Here is a 21274-nt window from a genome sequence, read left to right on the forward strand (position 1 = left end):
TATGTTACTATTTGTATACCAAGCTGATTTCCGTAGAACACAGGCAGCTCGGTTCCTACTGCAGTGGCCAGCCTTAGTATTACAGGCTAAATTCGCATTGAAGCGAATGAGAAACTGAGAACTTTGCTTGTAATGCTAAGCCTGGCAACTGCAGTGGAAACAGAGCCGTCTGCGTTCTTCTGAATTCAGCTTAATGCTTGAGTACACCAGGCCAGCAAATCGCTAATAAGAAAGGCCTCAGGCTGCGGGTCCTCATTGTTCGCCTATCGTAAGGCTGGCCCGTTAACAATTTACAACTGGACAACCCCTTTATTGAATACTGTTCCAGGAGTTTTTACTGTTACAAGGATTTTCACCATCAAAGACATTTATAACATATCCACAGGATATGCAATACTCTTTTAAAGAGACCCTCAGTTCTTGGACAAACAAAGATGGCTGCACCACTTCTTTTACTACCTGATGCACACTGTGCATTAGTGTAAGACATTATATGCTATTTTAATTGGCCAGTGTTGTCCACGTTTTCTTTTTTCTTTCACCGTGGCAAAAAATCCAAAATTTCTATCAATAATTCACAGGTTAGGATTAAAAATTAACTTTTATTAAATTAATAATAAAATGACCTAGTCAAGGACACACTACCTACAAAAAAGATAATAGATAGAGGGTTTCTAGACAAATCTGGGACCCACTATAGTTATAAGCTCATAGGAGCACGAGTATGTTCTGCATACATTAAAGTATGTTTATTATTCAATGACAGAATGAACTATTATAATAAAGTATATTCAGTCTGACGTGTTTGTGTTCCTTTTATGCAACAGACCTTTTTAACGATATATCAATCCCTTTATTATGATAGAATGTATTCAGTCTAACGTATTTGTGTTGTTTTTGTGCGGCAGACCTTTCTGACAATATATGGGTCCCTGATAATATAGTCAGATAAATTGTGTATCAACCAAATGATGACAATCAAAGAACATTAAGTTCCACTAGGAGTGTCATATATGATGACATTGGTTAGGAAGGAAAGAAGTATATATATGGTATTGGAGAGGTGTGTTCGTCTCAAAGTACGTCACAATGTTCTCAGAAAAATCAAGAATGGTTATTGATAGTTGTACACTCACCAATACCATAAGGTTCTCAATTATACCATCAATCAAAATATATAGATGTATTCTTATCCTTAATGTCACCCCAGACACTTTATTCAGTATAGTTGTAGATAGTTTGTCTAGAAACCCTCTATCTATTATCTTTTTTGTAGGTAGTGTGTCCTTGACTAGGTCATTTTATTATTAATTTAATAAAAGTTAATTTTTAATCCTAACCTGTGAATTAGTGTTGTCCACGTTAGAGCAGCATGTAGTGTCTTGGACTACAAATACATACTAAGGGCTTATATACGCACGTAAAAATGTTCGTACTGCGTTCATCAAAAAAAAACAAACTGCACCTACAAAAGATAAAACATATGGGTGGCAATGGACATGGTCATGCGTTTTTTGTATGCGCGTATATACGCGCGGAAAATCACCCGTGTGACTGAGCCCTAATGTACAGTGTGCATCGGGTAGTCAGAGAATCAGTAGCCATCTTTGTCCAGGACTAGAGGGTTGCTTTACTATTGAAAGCTCTGTCTCAATTTCAGAAAATTCCCTCTAAATTTAGATCAAAATGCAGGAGGAAGCAGCTAAATTGGAAAACAGGACTCTCAGTATTACCAGTATCATGTGCAGATTGCATGAAAAGGGATGTGCATAGCTTGATGGACCCTAGTAGGTCTTTCATACTAATTGCCTGGAAATTTGAAGTTAAATGGATGCGGGTTTCTTCACTTTGAATTCTCCTATCATAGCCAAACCAATAATCAAATACAACATACTATAGCCTTCGATGCTCAAAGAATGCAAGTTTACCCATAAGAAGTGGACCACATAAGATTCCCCTGTGTGTAATGGGTGCTTAATAAGCTTTGCTGCAATTGTAGCAGAACTAAAAGGCAGAATTAACATAACACAGATTCTATTCCATAAGGAATTTAATGGGGGGCTCTGAGCCGTAAGCCCCCTGTGATCAGCTTCTTGGAGGGGGGATAGAAGTGTTCTAAAAATTGTTCCAAATCAACTAAAAAGCTGTATGACTAGGGCGATTCAGCAACACTACTTAAGTGCAGCCCCAAAGAAAGCTTTGGTAGCAGTAGGGTTCATCAAAAGGCAGGGTGGAGTGAACTTGCTTTGGTTGAATCCTTATCAGTGGTAACTTCTGTCCCCTGCTGATCGGGATGGACAGAAAGAAGAAAAAAAACATGATCAGCCTTCCAGCTACCCGTCACAGGCAGAGAGCACCAGTTCTACACCAAAGCACCATAGAAGAACCAGACTCATGTTGTACAAGGCAACCTGATGGTGTCCACAAGAGCACTGGGACTTCACACTTAATTTATGTAGCTCAAATGAATTTAACTCTCTAGCTCTAGTGCAAAGTTCTATTTTAGCAGTAGTCTTGTATTGTTCGCGCTCTACTCATGTAGAAACCCGTATCTCCTGCTTTCGCACATACAGAACCAGAAATCTATTGCTTAGATTTGATAAAAGTGCCTCCTCGAGTACATAGAAACTGAACCTTACTATTTTCAAAGACTAGAAAAAAGCAGACGATACCAAGATTAAAAATAAACCATAATTATTGCTTATGGATGTCATTGCCAAATCAAATGGTGGCAGATTATAGGGATTTTACTAGATGAAAAACGGACAGAGGGTTTGGATTCTAATACACCTTTGGCATCAACCTTGTATATATAGATTCTTTTATAATCCAGCATCTATTTGATTAATATACATACAATTTATGAACCCTAGCATGTTTATTTTAGTATTTTGTCAGCAGCATACTTTGAGATTATCTGATATTCATTTGCACATACCTGGTTTGTGATACAATATCAGTCAAGGCACCTCCTTGTACGTACTCCATCATAACCCACAGTTCTTCTCCCACCAGATAGCTCTTATACATCTCCACAACATTGGCATGCTGATAATCCCGCATGATCACAACCTACATACAAAGGACAAGCTTGTGTCAACAATCATTAAAGCAGGCTGCCAAATACATACATGTATTAAGGAAGATGCTACCACAATGACGGATGGCATAATGCTCTGAAAGGAAAGGATATGAAGCTAAACAAATGAGTCAAACTATAATAATATATACTACAGTGAAGTAGAAGAAAGAAGGCCAACGAAAGAGACAATCTAGGTTTAATACTGTACATTAGAGTTGCACAGAGTAAAGCCGGCTTCACATGAGCATATGCGTATTTGCGCGAATATGAGCGCCATGTTTTTGTGGAACAAACGTTACTGTTTTGTGTACGCATCGTCTTATCTTACTACACTTTTTGCACACACAAGTCATGTGCATTTATGCGCCAAAAAAAAGGGTGGGGGGGACGATGCTCCCAGCCTTTGAAATGGCTAATTAGTCTAATGAGTTCCAAGATGTGTTCTTTTTTCTGGTGCAATAACGTGGTGTTTCACATATCTCCTGTCATATTGAGCGCGCATTTGCACATCCCCATTGACTTATATGAGGATTTTTTGGTGTGCAAATGCGTAGGAAAATAGAGCATACTACTACGTCTACATCTATAAATGTATAAGGCTAACACATTGATTGATTGATTGATTGATTGAAGTATTTATGCATTTTCTGTTTGAGGCCAATAGTGTGAACGTATAAGTAGCTTACAGGACAAATTGGAATATAAATTTTCCTGCCTCTACACTTGTTGTAAAGTCTAACTTGACACAATGCCTTAAGAAGTTCTGTGCCAAAGTTTATTTTCCTTTCCAATAACTTTTTAAGGACTTTATTGTGTTAAGATATAACTTATTTGAGCAAGTTATCACAGTTTAATTAAACGTCACCACATCTGTCCCCTGTGGATTCTTCATCAGAATGCCATCTTAAAAGGGTTTTTTCCCACGACCTAAAATTGCTTTGCAGCCACTCTGTATTTCCTGTTTGTTACTGACCAGGACATGTGAATGCTGCAGCCAATCACTAGCCATAGCAATCACCTTCTATAGCCATGATTGGCTGCAGTAGCCACATGTCCTGGTCGGGTAACAAACAGGAAGTACAGAGTGGCTGTGAAGCTATTTTAAGCAGTGGGGAAAACCCCTTTAATAAAAAGCTAAATGTATCCACCTATGAATTGCTTACTAATGTACATTTTGCTATTTTCTTGTAGATAATATTAAATATATTAGTTAATACACACTTTATACTATTCAGCAACTGAAGCGGCCATATCTTTACTTGTAACTTATTGAAAATCAGTGGCTTTAAACAATCCCTTTCAATTAAGTGGGTCCCTATTTTATTCCAGGGAAAAGGAAACATTGTACGGTGCATTCTAAAATGAATGAGCAATGGCTTTTTCAGACTGGCCAATAGTGGGAATCCAAAGCAGTGGGGTGGACCCCATTTTTTTACAGTTTTATGCTCTAATGGGTTATTTAAAGCACACAACCACTTTAACATTTGTCCATACTGACAAACCTTAAATAATTCAATAGAGATTTGTTACCCACCTCATTAAATAGAAGTTCTCGCCTCTGTTGCTTTCTTAGGTCCATCATCTTCACTGCCACTTGGCGCCCACTGTGTTTCTCCCGAGCAATGCATACTACTCCAGTTGACCCTTCCCCAATTTTTACATAATCCTCTAAAAGCAGCCGCGGATCTCCTTTATCTACCACCATCCGAAGTGCTGTCTTGAACTGCTCATGAGTTACCACTGATGCATCCTGGTTACTTTGTGGAATTTTGTTAAAGGAGTCTTGACATAAATGGAGGTTGGTGGAGCTAGTTTGAATGGGGCGGCTACGTGGTGAACCTGCAGGAGAGGGTCTGCATGGCCGGAGAGGAGATACTCGCTCTGATGGTTTCCCTGATACTACCCTTGTGAAATCTGGTGATAAATGGTCAGGTGGAAGAGAAGCAGCTTTGGTCAAAACTCCTCTTGTAGATAATTTGGGACGCTGATATTCTTCATTCTATGAGAAAAACACAAGACCAGTGAATTACCATCTTGCCAATTTTTATCTACAATGATGTACTGGCATAAACTAAAGATGCGATATCAACAGGGTTGTTCAGCACAGTCAGACAAATACAAAGCATACCCCCATCATAAGTTTGCAAACTTATACCCCCCTCCTTCAAGCACATTGGGCCCAGATTTGGCTGATGGTTGACACTGGCCTCCAGCACATTGCACAAGTTCTGCACCTATATATTGTTGGACAGGATTTGATCAAAGCCACGACAGATAGCGCTATATATTTCTAGCATAAAATGCTATTTTTCATTCTTTTACCCAGTTATAGAACATGTATATATTCCCCAGCGCTGAACACAGTTTACACAGTTCCCTGTTCCCCATTGAGGCTCACAAGTTAAAATCATGTGTGGTAAGAAACCAGAGGAAACCCATACAAACACAGGTATGACATGTAATAATGTAGGTTAGTACATTAGAATTGGTGCAACCAGGGCTTAGGAGATTACTACTGGCTGTAATTGGTACCAATCAGGAGGTGGAGCCGGAGTGGCGTTATTACAATGGGAACTTTGCTTGCAATACTAAGCCCGGCCACTGCAGTGAGAACGGAGCTGTCTGTTTCCTGCAGAAATCAGCTCAGTGCAGAAGTATACAAGCCCTACAAATAGCTGATTGGCAGGGGTCCCATCGATCTAATATTGATGACCTATCCTGCTGATAGGCCACTGGTAGTTTATAACTCTTACACCTCTTTAAGGATTCGGCCTAGTACTGTATGATGTGTAGATGAAACACCCCTTCCTCACAAAACAATTACCCCCTTTCAAAAGCCTTAACATTATTATTTTTATGTTGAAATAGTCATATAAGAGCTTATGACAACTTGTATGTTAAATACCACCATTCTGGAGGACATATAATGTATTGTAGAACTTACAGAGTGAAAAGTTCAGCAACTGAATTTTGGTTTTGTTTTTACAACTTTCACCATGTGGTATAAATCATAGCTTTATTCTGCGGCTCATTATTAAGATGATGATACCACAGTGATTTCATTTACTTTTCTACTTTTAGATAACAAAAACACTTTTAACCCAGTGTACCATTTAGGGTGGCTTTCAGTGAATGGAGTCGGAATGATCCGAAGATCCCTTTCGCCTGCCTGCCTCCATTCATTGGAAACAGGCAGTTGATCAAAGGTAAGCAACTGCCTGATCATATGAAGCGAGAAGTCGTTCATTACTTGTTCTAAAAACACATTTTGCAAATAAAAGATTTTGAAAAAAAAATCATTTCTCTGAGTCCCAGTATAGGACTTTTATGAGCAACCAGAAGATGGCATGTTCAATACACTGCAATTCTTCTGTATACTATGTACAACTATGTACATTGAAAGCCATGGCAGGCCTGAAGGTCACCGTTAGACTTCCAGTTGCCATAGCTGGCCATCATCTTCTGACAATCACATTGTGATAGAGGGAGCCCTGCAGTGTTAACCACTTAGATGCTATGGTCCGCATTGAGCGCTGCATTTAAAGCGCTAAACGTCTGGGTTCAGAGTTCTCTCCGATTATGGCCACTAGTGCAAGGTGCCAGCTGTATAATATAGCAGACATCTGACAGTGACAGCTCCTGCGTCATCACCATCAATTAGCTGTAAACTACCTACCCGCAACAGCAGAATAGTACAGCATTGGGCAGGAAGTTATTGAGGAACTCGCCGCCAAACAGAAAATCCCTGTGTCATGTATGGCCCCCACAGGCCTTGCATTGGGCATATCGCAGCAATGTAGTTTTGCTCAGAGTTCACAGAGCAAATTAGGAAAACTGTAAATGGCACCATGCTGATGTAAACGAGACAGTGGAGTATAGTAGATAAAGGGCTATTTATACCGGATGGTTATCGCTCAAAATGAGCGATAATCGTCCTGTGTCAACGCAAAAAAATCGTTTACTATTCGTTCACTTTCCGTTGTCACTAACTTTCAGTCGGCATAAAAATCATTGCTGGATCGCGGGCTTCTTGCTGCGTGTAAACACTCCTTGCTTCACACAAAATGTGAAGTGCTGAGCGAGAAGCCCGCGATCCAGCGGTGAGCTCTGCTTCTCTAAACTATCTGCACGAATGCTAGCGACCCTAGCGGTGATATCAGCGCTCGTGCAGTCGTTCAGACGACTCTCGTCCCGTCTAAATGGGGCGTAAGCTAGGCTAATACATTTTTCTGCTTTATCTTCTAGAATTCATGTTATTATCCTGCAGTGATCAGAACAAAAGGTACTTTTTTACAGAACCACAATTATCGTTATAAATAAAAGAATAAATCGCTGGATCATTCGAATTGTGAGCGATAATCGTTTAGTGTAAACACGACCAACGATTGAACAATGAGCGACAATTGGTTCGCTTATCCTTCATTTCATGCAAGCATAAAAATCATCGGTTTAAACACCGATTGTTCAGTTGTCCTTATTCACCGATACGCTGAGATATACCATCCTGTAAAAAAGAACAAAAATAAACCAAAAAAAACCAACAATTTATCTTTGTGTTTAAACTGAACGTCTGAGCAGGCTGTGCCATTGTTTGCACATTCACTCTGGTAAACGATTCTCGTTCTATGGAAGAGTAACCAAAATCATACGTCAGGCACGCGTCCTTTTCAGACGCAGCATGAATTCAGGTCATAATAGCCTATTACCTTTAATTAACTATGCATCATAAGGAACCCATTCATAGTATACACAGCTCAAGACGTATTACTGTCATCACAATGCTATACTTAATGTAATTAAAGTCATTTTAGGAAACTGTGTAATTACTGAATGTGTTGATAACAACTGATCTTACCATAATGCTATTTAAAATTCATCTTTGTGAGTCAAGCTACGAGATTGTGTGCCAACTTAGTCAAAACATGCCTGGTTACATGAATGAGACCTTGAGGCCTTATGGCAAATCCAGCTGTAAATTATAACAGCTGTAATTGACCAGGGCAAAAAAAAATACTGTACAAAACCTGCACATTGTAGAAGTCATTTTTCATATCCAAAGTGACATAAAAAAGCTCAATCTAATCATTTCATATCCTTGTTCATGTGGCATATCTTTCTTCTGCCCCCTTTTTATATAATTTGGAAAAAAAACTTTAATCATGGACTATGGTCAACTAAAATCATACCATTTATGGGTGTTCAAATACATATATGTTCTTTTATTATCACCATCTTAAGTGTTCCCGTCTTCTGTATAAATCAATGAAACACTCAAAACAATTGTTTTCATTATCTAGTAGATGCTAAACATGGGACTGTAAATATACTTACTTAAAGGGTGTCACGGTGCTCCATTACACCCATCATCTTGGCTTTCCTGCCTCTGTTTCTGCTACCATGATTGGTCAGCATTTACGCCACTCTCCTTCATGTAGCAAATGCTGCATACCTTCCAGCTGCCATCCTGACTTCTCCATTCCTGACCTACATTGGTCTACCTTAATTGGACTACTCTCTCCACCTACCCCGACTGTTTATTGTAATGCATCTGTTCTGCCAGCCCAGACCTCTTCCCTGATTCCTATACTACAGTTTATGCTGCCTGCTTTATCTCGACTAAGGGTGCCTGTCCACAGGCGTGATTTCGCCTCCGGTAAACCGCCGGCGAATCACGCCCTCTGAAGCTTTCCATAGCATTGCTATGGAAAGCACTGCCCCCTGTCCACGAGCGGAGAATCATTGAGATTCTCTGCTCACGGCGGGCAATTCGCAGCATGCTGCAATTTGCCCCGATTCTCCGCGGTAAGCCTATCCATCAGATAGGGCTGACCGGCAGAGATTCGGCGGCGGCTCCCGCAGCAGGATACCGCAACGCCCATGGACAGGGAGCCTAAGGGTGCATGTAGACTGAGCAAAAAATCGTTTAGTTTAAACAAACAGGTAAATTGTTAATTTCTTTTTACAGGATCATTCGTTTGTTCAGTTTGGTGTACCAGTGAGGGGGAAGGACTGAACAATCGGTGTTTAAAGGGGTTCTGTCAGCAAAATAAAAAAAATTATACTCACCTCCATCCTGCCCTGCATCACTTTATAGTGAAACCTGTGGAAACAGAGAAGTTAAAAAAACAAAGCATACTCACCTAATCCCGTTGTTCTTGGTCCCTCCGATATTTAGGTGCCGCGTGCGGGGTCATCTTCAGCGGCTCCTGTGTGCTCTCGCCGTCCTGAGCGCGTCTAACCTCTGCTGTACATGGAGAGTTGATGGCGAGTGCGCATGTGCGCCATGAAGGGGGATGCATGCGCACTCGCGTCGACTCTACCGAGCACGGCAGACGTTAGATGCGGCCAGGCCAATCAGTGGACGACGAGTCAACCACTGACCCGGGCGGCAGTACTTCCCGTCTGGCAGTGGTCGGAGCAGAGGCGGAAGCTGGTACTTTGCCAGAGAGAGGAGAAGACCTGCAGGATCCCGGTGACCGACCCCGTGCGGCACAGGTGAGTATAATTTTTTTTATTTTTCTGACAGAACCCCTTTAGACCAAGCGATTAGTGAACGGACCAACAATGATTTTCATGCTTGCATTAAATGAATGATGAATAAAAAGCAAATTAATTATAGTTCAATCGTTGGCTGTGATTACACTGAACCACTAATCATTTAAATTCAAATGATCCTGCACTTTTTTTTTTTTTTGAACGAATCGTTCTGCTTTAGTATCCTGGTTTACACCTTCAGATACCGCACCTTGGTCCACTGTGGCACCAGCTACCACATAACAGACTACTTCTGAGAATAATGGCCTGGGGACCCCGCAGTGAAGACCAGATCCCTGTGGGTGGGATGAAAGGGTGAAAACTGCGGTACCTCAGACGCCGCCTTCAGATTGGAAAAGGAGATCCACATCTGCTCATTGTCGGACAGGATCTCAAGATGCAATTTTTTCTTTTCAAACGCTGTTCACTAATCTGTACCAAACATAAAAGAAGCCAAGAAGCAACTTTCAATCCTGTGCTTTTACACAGGGGCAATAGTTTGTCAGATAAGGGAGGCCGAGCAGCCGGAGATTGCTCAGCAGTCATTCCGGAATTGAAATAGAATGATGAGTGTCTTCTCGCTCAGTGCTGTGTCTAGGGCCGTGCGTACTCGGGCCAACAGTTGTCCACAATCACTCATTTGAGCAATTATTTGAGCTACTCTGCCCATGTAAAGGTACCTTTGGATTCCCTTTGCTCTCTCTTCTCTGAACACTCTTATTAGTTAGTTTATGACGCCAACAAAGTTTATCTTTGATGTGGTCATAAATTAGCCTATAAAAAGGGCAAGATTAGAGATGAGCGAACGTACTCGTCCGAGCTTGATACTCGTTCGAGTATTAGCGTGTTCGAGATGATCGTTACTCGAGACGAGTACCACGCGATGTTCGAGTTACTTTCACTTTCATCTCTGAGACGTTAGCGCGCTTTTCTGGCCAATTGAAAGACAGGGAAGGCATTACAACTTCCCCCTGGGACGTTCAAGCCCTATACCACCCCCCTGCAGTGAGTGGCTGGCGAGATCAGGTGTCACCCGAGTATATAAATCGGCCCCTCCTGCGGCTCGCCACAGATGCATTTTGACAGAGATCAGGGACAGTGCTGCTGGTGCCGGAGCTGCTATAGGGAGAGCGTTAGGAGTTATTTTAGGCTTCAAGAACCCCAACGGTCCTTCTTAGGGCCACATCTAACCGTGTGCAGTACTGTGGAGGCTGCTTTTTGCAGTGTTGCACTTTTTTTTTTTTGTATATCGGCCATGCAGAGCATTGCGTCCTGCAGTAATTTTACATTGTCCAGGGCCAGTAGTGGTGAGGCAGGGACAGAAGACATATTTCGTGTATATGAACAGTGGGCCTTTCCAAAAACATTTGGGGAAAAAAATCTATTTGGGCTGCCTGTGACCGTACTCAGTGTACTGGGTCTCTGCTGGGGGTAGTTGTCCTAATTCATACGCAGCCAGCTAAGTGTTACAGCAGGCTTGCGCAAAATTCTTTTCTGCCTCTGTGTTGCCTCTTACATCACCGCTGTATTCCTGTCAACAAGTGTACTGGGTCTCTGCTGGGGGTAGTTGTCCTAATTCATACGCAGCCAGCCAAGTGTTACAGCAGGCTTGCGCAAAATTCTTTTCTGCCTCTGCTGTGCGTTCCGTAAGCGAAGTCAGCCTCCAACCACAGGCCAATAAGCGGCACATTTAATTACAGCGTTCTGTTTCTGCACTACTGGTAATACACCATGCTGAGGGGTAGGGGTAGGCCTAGAGGACGTGGACGCGGTCGAGGACGCGGAGGCCCAAGTCAGGGTGTGGGCACAGGCCGAGCTCCTGATCCAGGTGTATCGCAGCCGACTGCTGCGGGATTAGGAGAGAGGCACGTTTCTGGCGTCCCCACATTCATCTCACAAATAATGGGTCCACGCGGTAGACCTTTATTAGAAAATGAGCAATGTGAGCAGGCCCTGTCGTGGATGGCAGAAAGTGCATCCAGCAATCTATCGACCACCCAGAGTTCTGCGCCGTCCACTGCTGCAACTCTGAATCCTCTGGCTGCTGCTCCTCCTTCCTCCCAGCCTCCTCACTCCATTACAATGACACATTCTGAGGAGCAGGCAGACTCCCAGGAACTGTTCCCAGGCCCCTGCCCAGAATGGCCAGCAATGGTTCCTCTCCCACCGGAGGAGTTTGTGGTGACCGATGCCCAACCTTTGGAAAGTTCCCGGGGTCCGGGGGATGAGGCTGGGGACTTCCGGCAACTGTCTCAAGAGCTTTCAGTGGGTGAGGAGGACGATGACGGTGAGACACAGTTGTCTATCAGTGAGGTAGTAGTAAGGGCAGTAAGTCCGAGAGAGGAGCGCACAGAGGATTCGGAGGAAGAGCAGCAGGACGATGAGGTGACTAACCCCACCTGGTTTGCTACGCCTACTGAGGACAGGTCTTCAGAGGGGGAGGCAAGGGCAGCAGCAGGGCAGGTTGGAAGAGGCAGTGCAGTGGCCAGGGGTAGAGGCAGGGCCAGACCGAATAATCCACCAACTGTTTCCCAAAGCGCCCCCTCGCGCCATGCCACCCTGCAGAGGCCAAGGTGCTCAAAGGTCTGGCAGTTTTTCACTGAGAGTGCAGACGACCGACGAACAGTGGTGTGCAACCTGTGTCGCGCCAAGATCAGCCGGGGAGCCACCACCACCAGCCTCACCACCACCAGCATGCGCAGACATATGATGGCCAAGCACCCCACAAGGTGGGACGAAGGCCGTTCACCGCCTCCGGTTTGCACCGCTGCCTCTCCCCCTGTGCCCCAACCTGCCACTGAGATCCAACCCCCCTCTGAGGACACAGGCACTACCGTCTCCTGGCCTGCACCCACACCCTCACCTCCGCTGTGCTCGGCCCCATCCACCAATGTCTCTCAGCGCACCGTCCAGCCGTCGCTAGCGCAAGTGTTGGAGCGCAAGCGCAAGTACGCCGCCACGCACCCGCACGCTCAAGCGTTAAACGTGCACATAGCCAAATTTATCAGCCTGGAGATGCTGCCGTATAGGGTTGTGGAAATGGAGGCTTTCAAAGGTATGATGGCGGCGGCGGCCCCGCGCTACTCAGTTCCCAGTCGCCACTACTTTTCCCGATGTGCCGTCCCAGCCCTGCACGACCACGTCTCCCGCAACATTGTACGCGCCCTCACCAACGCGGTTACTGCCAAGGTCCACTTAACAACGGACACGTGGACAAGCACAGGCGGGCAGGGCCACTATATCTCCCTGACGGCACATTGGGTGAATTTAGTGGAGGCTGGGACAGAGTCAGAGCCTGGGACCGCTCACGTCCTACCCACCCCCAGAATTGCGGGCCCCAGCTCGGTGATGGTATCTGCGGCGGTGTATGCTTCCTCCACTAAACCACCCTCCTCCTCCTCCTCCTACGCAACCTCTGTCTCGCAATCAAGATGTGTCAGCAGCAGCACGTCGCCAGCAGTCGGTGTCGCGTGGCGTGGCAGTACAGCGGTGGGCAAGCGCCAGCAGGCCGTGCTAAAACTACTCAGCTTAGGAGAGAAGAGGCCCACGGCCCACGAACTGCTGCAGGGTCTGACAGAGCAGACCGACCACTGGCTTGTGCCGCTGAGCCTCCAACCGGGCATGGTCGTGTGTGACAACGGCCGTAACCTGGTGGCGGCTCTGCAGCTCGGCAGCCTCACGCACGTGCCATGCCTGGCCCACGTCTTTAACTTGGTGGTTCAGCGCTTTCTGAAAAGCTACCCACGCTTGTCAGACCTGCTCGGAAAGGTGCGCCGGCTCTGCGCACATTTCCGCAAGTCCCACACGGACGCTGCCACCCTGCGCACCCTGCAACATCGGTTTCATCTCCCAGTGCACCGACTGCTGTGCGACGTGCCCACACGGTGGAACTCTACGCTCCACATGTTGGCCAGGCTCTATGAGCAGCGTAGAGCTATAGTGGAATACCAACTCCAACATGGGCGGCACAGTGGGAGTCAGCCTCCTCAATTCTTTACAGAAGAATGGGCCTGGTTGGCAGACATCTGCCAGGTCCTTGGAAACTTTGAGGAGTCTACCCAGATGGTGAGCGGCGATGCTGCAATCATTAGCGTCACCATTCCTCTGCTATGCCTCTTGTGAAGTTCCCTGCAAAGCATAAAGGCAGACGCTTTGCACTCGGAAACAGAGGCGGGGGAAGACAGTATGTCGCTGGATAGTTAGAGCACCCTCCTGTCTATATCTCAGCGCGTTGAGGAAGAGGAGGAGGAGCATGAGGAGGATGAGGAGGAGGGGGAAGAGACAGCTTGGCCCACTGCTGACGGTACCCATGCTGCTTGCCTGTCATCCTTTCATTGTGTATGGCCTGAGGAGGAGGAGGATCCTGAAAGTGATCTTCCTAGTGAGGACAGCCATGTGTTGCGTACAGGTACCCTGGCACACATGGCTGACTTCATGTTAGGATGCCTTTCTCGTGACCCTCGCGTTACACGCATTCTGGCCACTACGGATTACTGGGTGTACACACTGCTCGACCCACGGTATAAGGAGAACCTTTCCACTCTCATACCCGAAGAGGAAAGGGGTTCGAGAGTGATGCTATACCACAGGACCCTGGCGGACAAACTGATGGTAAAATTCCCATCCGACAGCGCTAGTGGCCGAAGGCGCAGTTCCGAGGGCCAGGTAGCAGGGGAGGCGCAGAGATCAGGCAACATGTACAGCACAGGCAGGGGAACACTCTCTAAGGCCTTTGACAGCTTTCTGGCTCCCCAGTCAAGGCTGAGTCGGCGGGAGCACTGTAAAAGGATGGTGAGGGAGTACGTAGCCGATCGCACGACCGTCCTCCGTGACGCCTCTGCCCCCTACAACTACTGGGTGTCGAAGCTGGACACGTTGCCTAAACTCGCGCTGTATGCCCTGGAGGTGCTTGCTTGTCCTGCGGCTAGCGTCTTGTCAGAGAGGGTGTTTAGTGCGGCTGGGGGAATCATCATGGATAAGCGTACCCGCCTGTCAACCGACAGTGCCGACAGGCTTATACTCATCAAGATGAACAAAGCCTGGATTTTCCCAGACTTCTCTTCTCCACCAGTGGACAGCAGCGATACCTAAACAATACGTAGGCTGCACCCACGGATGGAAGCATTGTTCTCTATCACCATCAAAAACGTGGACCTTTTAGCTTCATCAATCTGTGTATAATATTCATCCTCCTCCTCCTGCTCCTCCTCCTGAAACCTGACGTAATCACGCCGAATGGGCAATTTTTCTTAGGCCCACAAGGCTCAGTCATATAATTTTTGTAAACAATTTTTATACGTTTCAATGCTCATTAAAGCGTTGAAACTTTCACCTGAACCAATTTTTATTTTAACTGGGCTGCCTCCAGGCCTAGTTACAAATTAAGCCACATTAACCAAAGCGATTAATGGGTTTCACCTGCCCTCTTGGTTGGGCATGGGCAATTTTTCTGACGTACATTAGTACTGTTGGTACACCAATTTTTTGGGGCCCTCGCCTACAGTGTAATCCAATTAATTTTTTGCCCACCTGCATTAAAGCTGACGTTACATCAGCTGTGTTGGGCACTGCAATGGGATATATTTATGTACCGCCGGTGGGTTCCTGGCACCCACCCATGCTGTCGGTCCACACGGAGTTGTAACTGCATGTGTTTACTTCTAAAGAACCCCAGTCTGACTGGGGCATGCAGTGTGGGCCGAAGCCCACCTGCATTTAACATGACATTACCTCAGCTGTGATGGGCAATGCAATGGGATATATTTATGTACCGCCGGTGGGTTCCAGGGAGCCACCCATGCTGTCGGTCCACACGGAGTTGTAACTGCATGTGTCCACTTCTAAAGAACCCCAGTCTGACTGGGGCATGCAGTGTGGGCCGAAGCCCACCTGCATTTAATCTGACGTTAGCTCTGCTGTCCAGGGCACTGCAATGGGATACATTTATGTACAGCCGGTGGGTTCCAGGGAGCCACCCATGCTGTGGGTGCACACGGAATTCCCATTGCGGAGTTGTACCTGCCTGTGACTATTTATAAAAAACTGCGGTCTGACTGGGGCATGCAGACACCTTGACAGAATGAATAGTGTGTGGCACATAGGTTCCCCATTGCTATGCCCACGTGTGCAGCTCCTGATGGCGGTGGCACAGGATTATATTTCTCACTGCTTCTGTACAGCATTGTGGGCTATCGTCCTGCCCCTTTTAAAGAGGGTCGCTGCCTAGCGGTGCCAACCCTCTACAGTGTGTGAGTGTGTGCCTGTGGTTCCTCCTCATGGCAGACGCACTTATAAATAGACATGAGGATGGCGTGGCATGAGGGCAGCTGAAGGCTGCACAGGGAAACTTTGGTGTGTGCTGTGGACACTGGGTCGTGCGGGGGGGGGGGTGGTTGGGCAGCATGTAACCCAGGAGAAGTGGCAGCGGAGTGTCATGCAGGCAGTGATTGTGCTTTGTTGGAGGTAGTGTGGTGCTTAGCTAAGGTATGCATTGCTAATGAGGGCTTTTCAGAAGTAAAAGTTGTTGGGGGGGGCCCACTCTTGCCGCTATTGTGGCTTAATAGTGGGACCTGGGAACTTGAGATGCAGCCCAACATGTAGCCCCTCGCCTGCCCTATCCGTTGCTGTGTCGTTCCCATCACTTTCTTGAATTGCCCAGATTTTCACAAATGAAAACCTTAGCGAGCATCGGCGATATACAAAAATGCTCGGGTCGCCCATTGACTTCAATGGGGTTCGTTACTCGAAACGAACCCTCGAGCATCGCGATAATTTCGTCCCGAGTAACGAGCACCCGAGCATTTTGGTGCTCGCTCATCTCTATGCAAGATAGAAAAGGTAAAGGCTATTGAAACTCATACTGCCATGTCTATGTTTAGTGATATATAGAAGTTGCAGAAGACAAATGGTACAAAATTTTTAAATTAAGCCCCATTGCAAGAAAAATTGTCAGCCTTATGATGCAAAAAGTGACCTTTAAAACATACTGAAGACTGCATGGCAAGTTTTCTCGTACTGTAGTGCATTCTTCTAAATCCACCACAAACCATAAAAATGCAGCCTGGGAAAAACAAGCTTATATAAACATCTTACTTGTACTGTTAGGGAAAACAATCATACCTTTTTCTGTTGTGCTGGGACAGGCTTCTCTGAACATTTCTCATTGCCCGAAGGCTCAAAACCACTCCTTAACAGTCCCTGTTTTGTAATACTCTCAGCAGATTTTGAGACAAGTCCCTCTTCCAACAGAGTCTCGTGGGATAGCTGTGTTTTTGTAACATGTATATGCTGCTCAAAGCTATAACCTCCGTTAATGTTCTTGCGTAGGCCAGGGGGAGATTTAGATTGACTCACACGATCCACTGTATCCTCGAAGTCTCCAGGATCCAAGGATTTTGCTTTACAAACAGAACCATTTGGTTTTGATGGGCTATCGTCCGTAGGCTTGTAGTCTGGCCACATGGTCTGCCTCCTGTTGGTCTTGGAGCTCCCATTACAATTGATGTAGTTGGAATACTTGTCAGGTATATTTGGCTCTGGTACAACAAAATGTCCATTATTTGGCCTCTCATCTCCAAGCACTCCTAAAGACTGAGCTCGCCTTCGTGTGAGGGGGCTTCGTCCTCTCAGAGTGTTTGAGCTGGTTACAGACAGTTTTTGAATGTCAAGCAGTATCCCTGAGATGTAACCTTCCAATCCAATGGTGCTGCCACGGACAACAGTCTACAAAGAAATCATTAGATTACTAGTTAATTACATAGGAGTGCATTAGTTAATAAAAGTAGCTCTTTGGGATGACCACCCAAAGCCGCAATAAAAATAGTCTTCTAGACTAGTTTTCTCAAAGAGGAGGTCTTTTGGATAAGCTTCACTATGTATGTAATAATATTATTAGTTGGCGTGCTAAAGAGTGCTTTCAATTATACTCAAAGTTTAGCAGTATTTTCTATATAATCACAATTACAGATGTATAATTAGGCCTCATGTCCACTGCAAAAATCAAATTTTAAAAACTGCGCAGGTCTCCCGCACTTGTGATCCGTGTCCATGGTGAATCATTGGGCACCCGCAGTTAATTAAATACCTGCTGATGTCATTTTCCCCTGGTGTGTGGATCGCATGCGCGGGAAAGCAACCGCAGCAGGGTCCATTTTTGTGCGGTTTTCCGAGCGCATCCGCCTGGCAGAAGAAAGAAGATCCAGCCGCCACAGATGAGAGCCCCACAGCATCCGGACAGGTAAGTATATTGTATTTTCTGGCATCATGTCTGCGGGCCCTGTGGAATCCGCTGCAGGATTCTGCACTGGAAAACCATGCGGGTCCGTGGACATGAGGCCTTACTCACATTGGGTGTCAAAAATCATCAGAAAAGCCCCAGGGAATTTAAATTTTGCTTAAAATCCCTTGTATCCCATAAAAAGTTACAGAGGTTGTCTTTTACACCATATGGAGCATATTACCATATCAATAAGTTAGCAGTAGGAAGGCCATATATACATTATCTGTACACAGAGTATTATATAATACAATATTCAATACTCACTTTCATAGGTTTCAGCTGCATTGGAGTAATTCTGGAAGGGTCTACTACAGGTTTTGGACGTCGCAAAGTGTCCAGGACATTTTGCCATTGTAGAGGAAGGCCAACAAATCTGCCTTCCTTGGCATCAAAAGAGGTGTGTACCCGATGCTGAAAATTCAGAGGAGCAGAGATCTCAGGTCGTTTCTTTTTCTTTTTGCGAAACATGATGTTAAACTGAAGGGGTAAAGAAAGAAATATCATCATCATCATCAACAACAACATTAGCATCATCACAAGCACTACAAAGTCGCCCCTAAAGTTTACAGTAAGAGAGATGAAATTGCATACAGGCCTAGTTAACACAAGCTACCTAAGAATTGACTGAGGGCTATAAAGTGACTAATTACTTTTCGATTGTGTAAGGTGTAGGCAGGGCAAATAGCTTGTGGAATTCATAGAAAGATTAGAAGTTTTCTGGGGACACAGAGGTTGCAGCTGCACCTGAGTCCTAAAGGAGACAGCATTACTAAAGTTATATGGTGGCCCTGTTACAGATCTTGCATCAGAAGCCAGGAGTTTCAACTTTCGCCACTATCAGGCATCATTAAAATGTCAACATAAGCTGTCGGTTTTGACAGCCCCCACAGATATAAGGTGGACAGAGTCACAGACAAAGTTGTAAGGGCAGCTTTAGAATTGTTCTGCAACAGAAGTTAATTCACATCAACAGCAATGGTGTTTAGAGGCTAAAAGCTGACAAAAAAGGAGAAATATCCGCAAAATGTAAGCAGTCCTGGGAGAGTCATGATGGACAAAAAGCTCTCACTGGAGAGGTCTTTACAGTTCACGTTGTCACCTCATATACTGTAGCTACTAAAGGATGAATATTCTAGATATCCTACAGGACTTTCTCACAAAAGACACAATTGTTCAGGTAAGAAAATTGCTGTTTTCATAAGAGTGAAATTAATTGCTGATATTTCATCTGTGAAGCAATGACTTTAGACTACATGATTGTCTAATTCACTAAAATAGATTCTGCAAGAAAAAATAGCTATTGTAGAACAATAAAGAACAGAACAGCTAGACAGGGTTAAATAAAGTGGTTTTGTTGGTCCTCGGTGACTCAAGCGTATGATTACTTAACATGGTTTAAAGATTTATAGGTCAATAATATTGTTCAAAGATAAGCAAATGAGAATGATCCTACACTCAAGCTTAGAGTTCCATTTATCCTGATGCTCAAGGGTCCTTTTACACTGGCCAAGAATCAGCGAGTTGCAATGAGTGCGTTCACTCGCCACTGCGTTCACACACACGCAGTAAATTGTATTGAGACAAACTATTGTTAATATGCTCATACATCCCCCTACAGCCATCATAGGTCTGCTTTTTTCATGGTTTGTAAAAAAAACACCAATTTCATGTGTTTCTTTTTAAGCACCTTTTTGGGTGGCATTTTTCTTACTCATATATATTTGACATCTACTTATTTCGTGCATTTTTTTCCTATGCAAGCATATTAAAAAAACAAACATAGCTGTACTATGAATAAGACACTATGGACCCCAAAAATGCACCTGTGGTCAGTTTCACCTAAATGTATATTAAAGGGGTTGTCCCGCGAAAGCAAGTGGGGGTATACACTTCTGTATGGCCATATTAATGTAATGTAATGTAATGTAACTTTGTAATGTACATTGTGCATTAATTATGAGCCATACAGAAGTTATTCACTTACCTGTTCCGTTGCTAGCGTCCTCGTCTCCATGGTGCCGTCTAATTTTCAGCGTCTAATCGCCGGATTAGACGCGCTTGCGCAGTCCGGTCTTCTTCTTTTCTGAATGGGGCCGCTCGTGCCGGAGAGCGGCTCCTTGTAGCTCCGCCCCGTCACGTGCCGATTCCAGCCAATCAGGAGGCTGGAATCAGCAATGGACCGCACAGAAGCCCTGCGGTCCACCGAGGGTGAAGATCCCGGCGGCCATCTTCACCAGGTAAGTAAGAAGTCACCGGAGCGCGGGGATTCAGGTAAGCACTCTCCGGTTTTCTTTTTTAACCCCTGCATCGGGTTTGTCTCGTGCCGAACGGGGGAGCTATTGAAAAAAAAACAAACCCGTTTCGGCGCGGGACAACCCCTTTAACACAGCTGTAATACAAATCCGTATGACAGATGTGCTACAAATGACAATTCATCTGTATGGCTGCCTGTCCATGGTCGTTGTGGTATCTCTGCCGCAGGATACTGCCGCCCAGGAGCAGGACCTGGCAGACAGATCTCCGCTGTCAGCCTATCTCACAGATAGGCTGACCGCGGAGAATCGCAGTTGCTGCAAATTGCCACCTGCGAGCGGAAAATCGCAATGATTCTCCGCTCGTGGACAGGAGGAAAGCACTCTCCATAGCAACGCTATGGAGAGCTTTCACTGCGTTCCCCGCGGCCGGATTATCGCCGTGGGGAACGCAATTCAAACCTGCCTGTGGACAGGTAGCCTATGTTGTCAGTATTTCATTGATGTAGGATCTGCATTTACCTGTCAACGGTTTCAATTTTATACTGGGCAAATAGATCCAATAGAAAATAATACCTGCCCGGTACTCAGCAACCCAGCATTCCCGCCTGGCAGTGAGAACAGAGCCTTCTGCAACTGGTACGCAATAGGCAAATTCCGAGCTGAACATTTTCTACAGGATAGTCAATGGTCATCTGTAGACTTGTAAATGGGAGTGGTAGACCCGACCCCACACTCGTTATGGCAGACAATGCAATTTAGATGCGTCCTCTTGTCCCTGCCCCGGCCAGGTGCATTTACACACTCGAAAACACAATTTGAAGTCATCTGTAGTGCAGAGGGACCCTCCAAGCATATGTTATCTAGAGTATATAACATTCTCAATTCACAACTCGAGACCTCTCAGCCAGGATATATTCAGAGATGGGAAGAGGACTTGGGGATCACGTTTATTTCTGAGGAGGAAGAAAGAATTTTCACCATCACACATGTCTCTACCATATCTAGTAAGATTCAGGAATCTGGATATAAGATCCTCTCTAGGTGGTACAGGGTGCCCTCCTGTTTACATAAGATGTTTCAGTCGGACTCCTCTCTATGCTGGAAATGTGGGACGGAACAGGGGAC

The 21274-nt window shown here is 45.2% G+C and overlaps 1 protein-coding gene across 2 annotated transcripts in view; it reads right to left on the reverse strand.

Moving 5' to 3' along the window:
* Positions 1 to 21274, reverse strand: part of PAK6 (p21 (RAC1) activated kinase 6) — a 105897-nt gene that overhangs the window by 15841 nt on the left and 68782 nt on the right. For both annotated transcript variants that reach the window (XM_066605845.1, XM_066605844.1), the window contains exons 2-5: positions 18159 to 18371; positions 16736 to 17338; positions 4617 to 5081; positions 2939 to 3072 (exon numbers count right to left, since the gene is read on the reverse strand). In XM_066605845.1, coding sequence (XP_066461942.1) covers positions 2939 to 3072; positions 4617 to 5081; positions 16736 to 17338; positions 18159 to 18362 — 1406 coding nt within the window. In that variant the 5' untranslated portion in view covers positions 18363 to 18371. The remainder of the gene's footprint in view (positions 1 to 2938; positions 3073 to 4616; positions 5082 to 16735; positions 17339 to 18158; positions 18372 to 21274) is intronic.

The sequence above is a fragment of the Eleutherodactylus coqui genome, chromosome 6, assembly GCF_035609145.1.
Source record: "Eleutherodactylus coqui strain aEleCoq1 chromosome 6, aEleCoq1.hap1, whole genome shotgun sequence".
Lineage (NCBI taxonomy): Eukaryota > Metazoa > Chordata > Amphibia > Anura > Eleutherodactylidae > Eleutherodactylus > Eleutherodactylus coqui.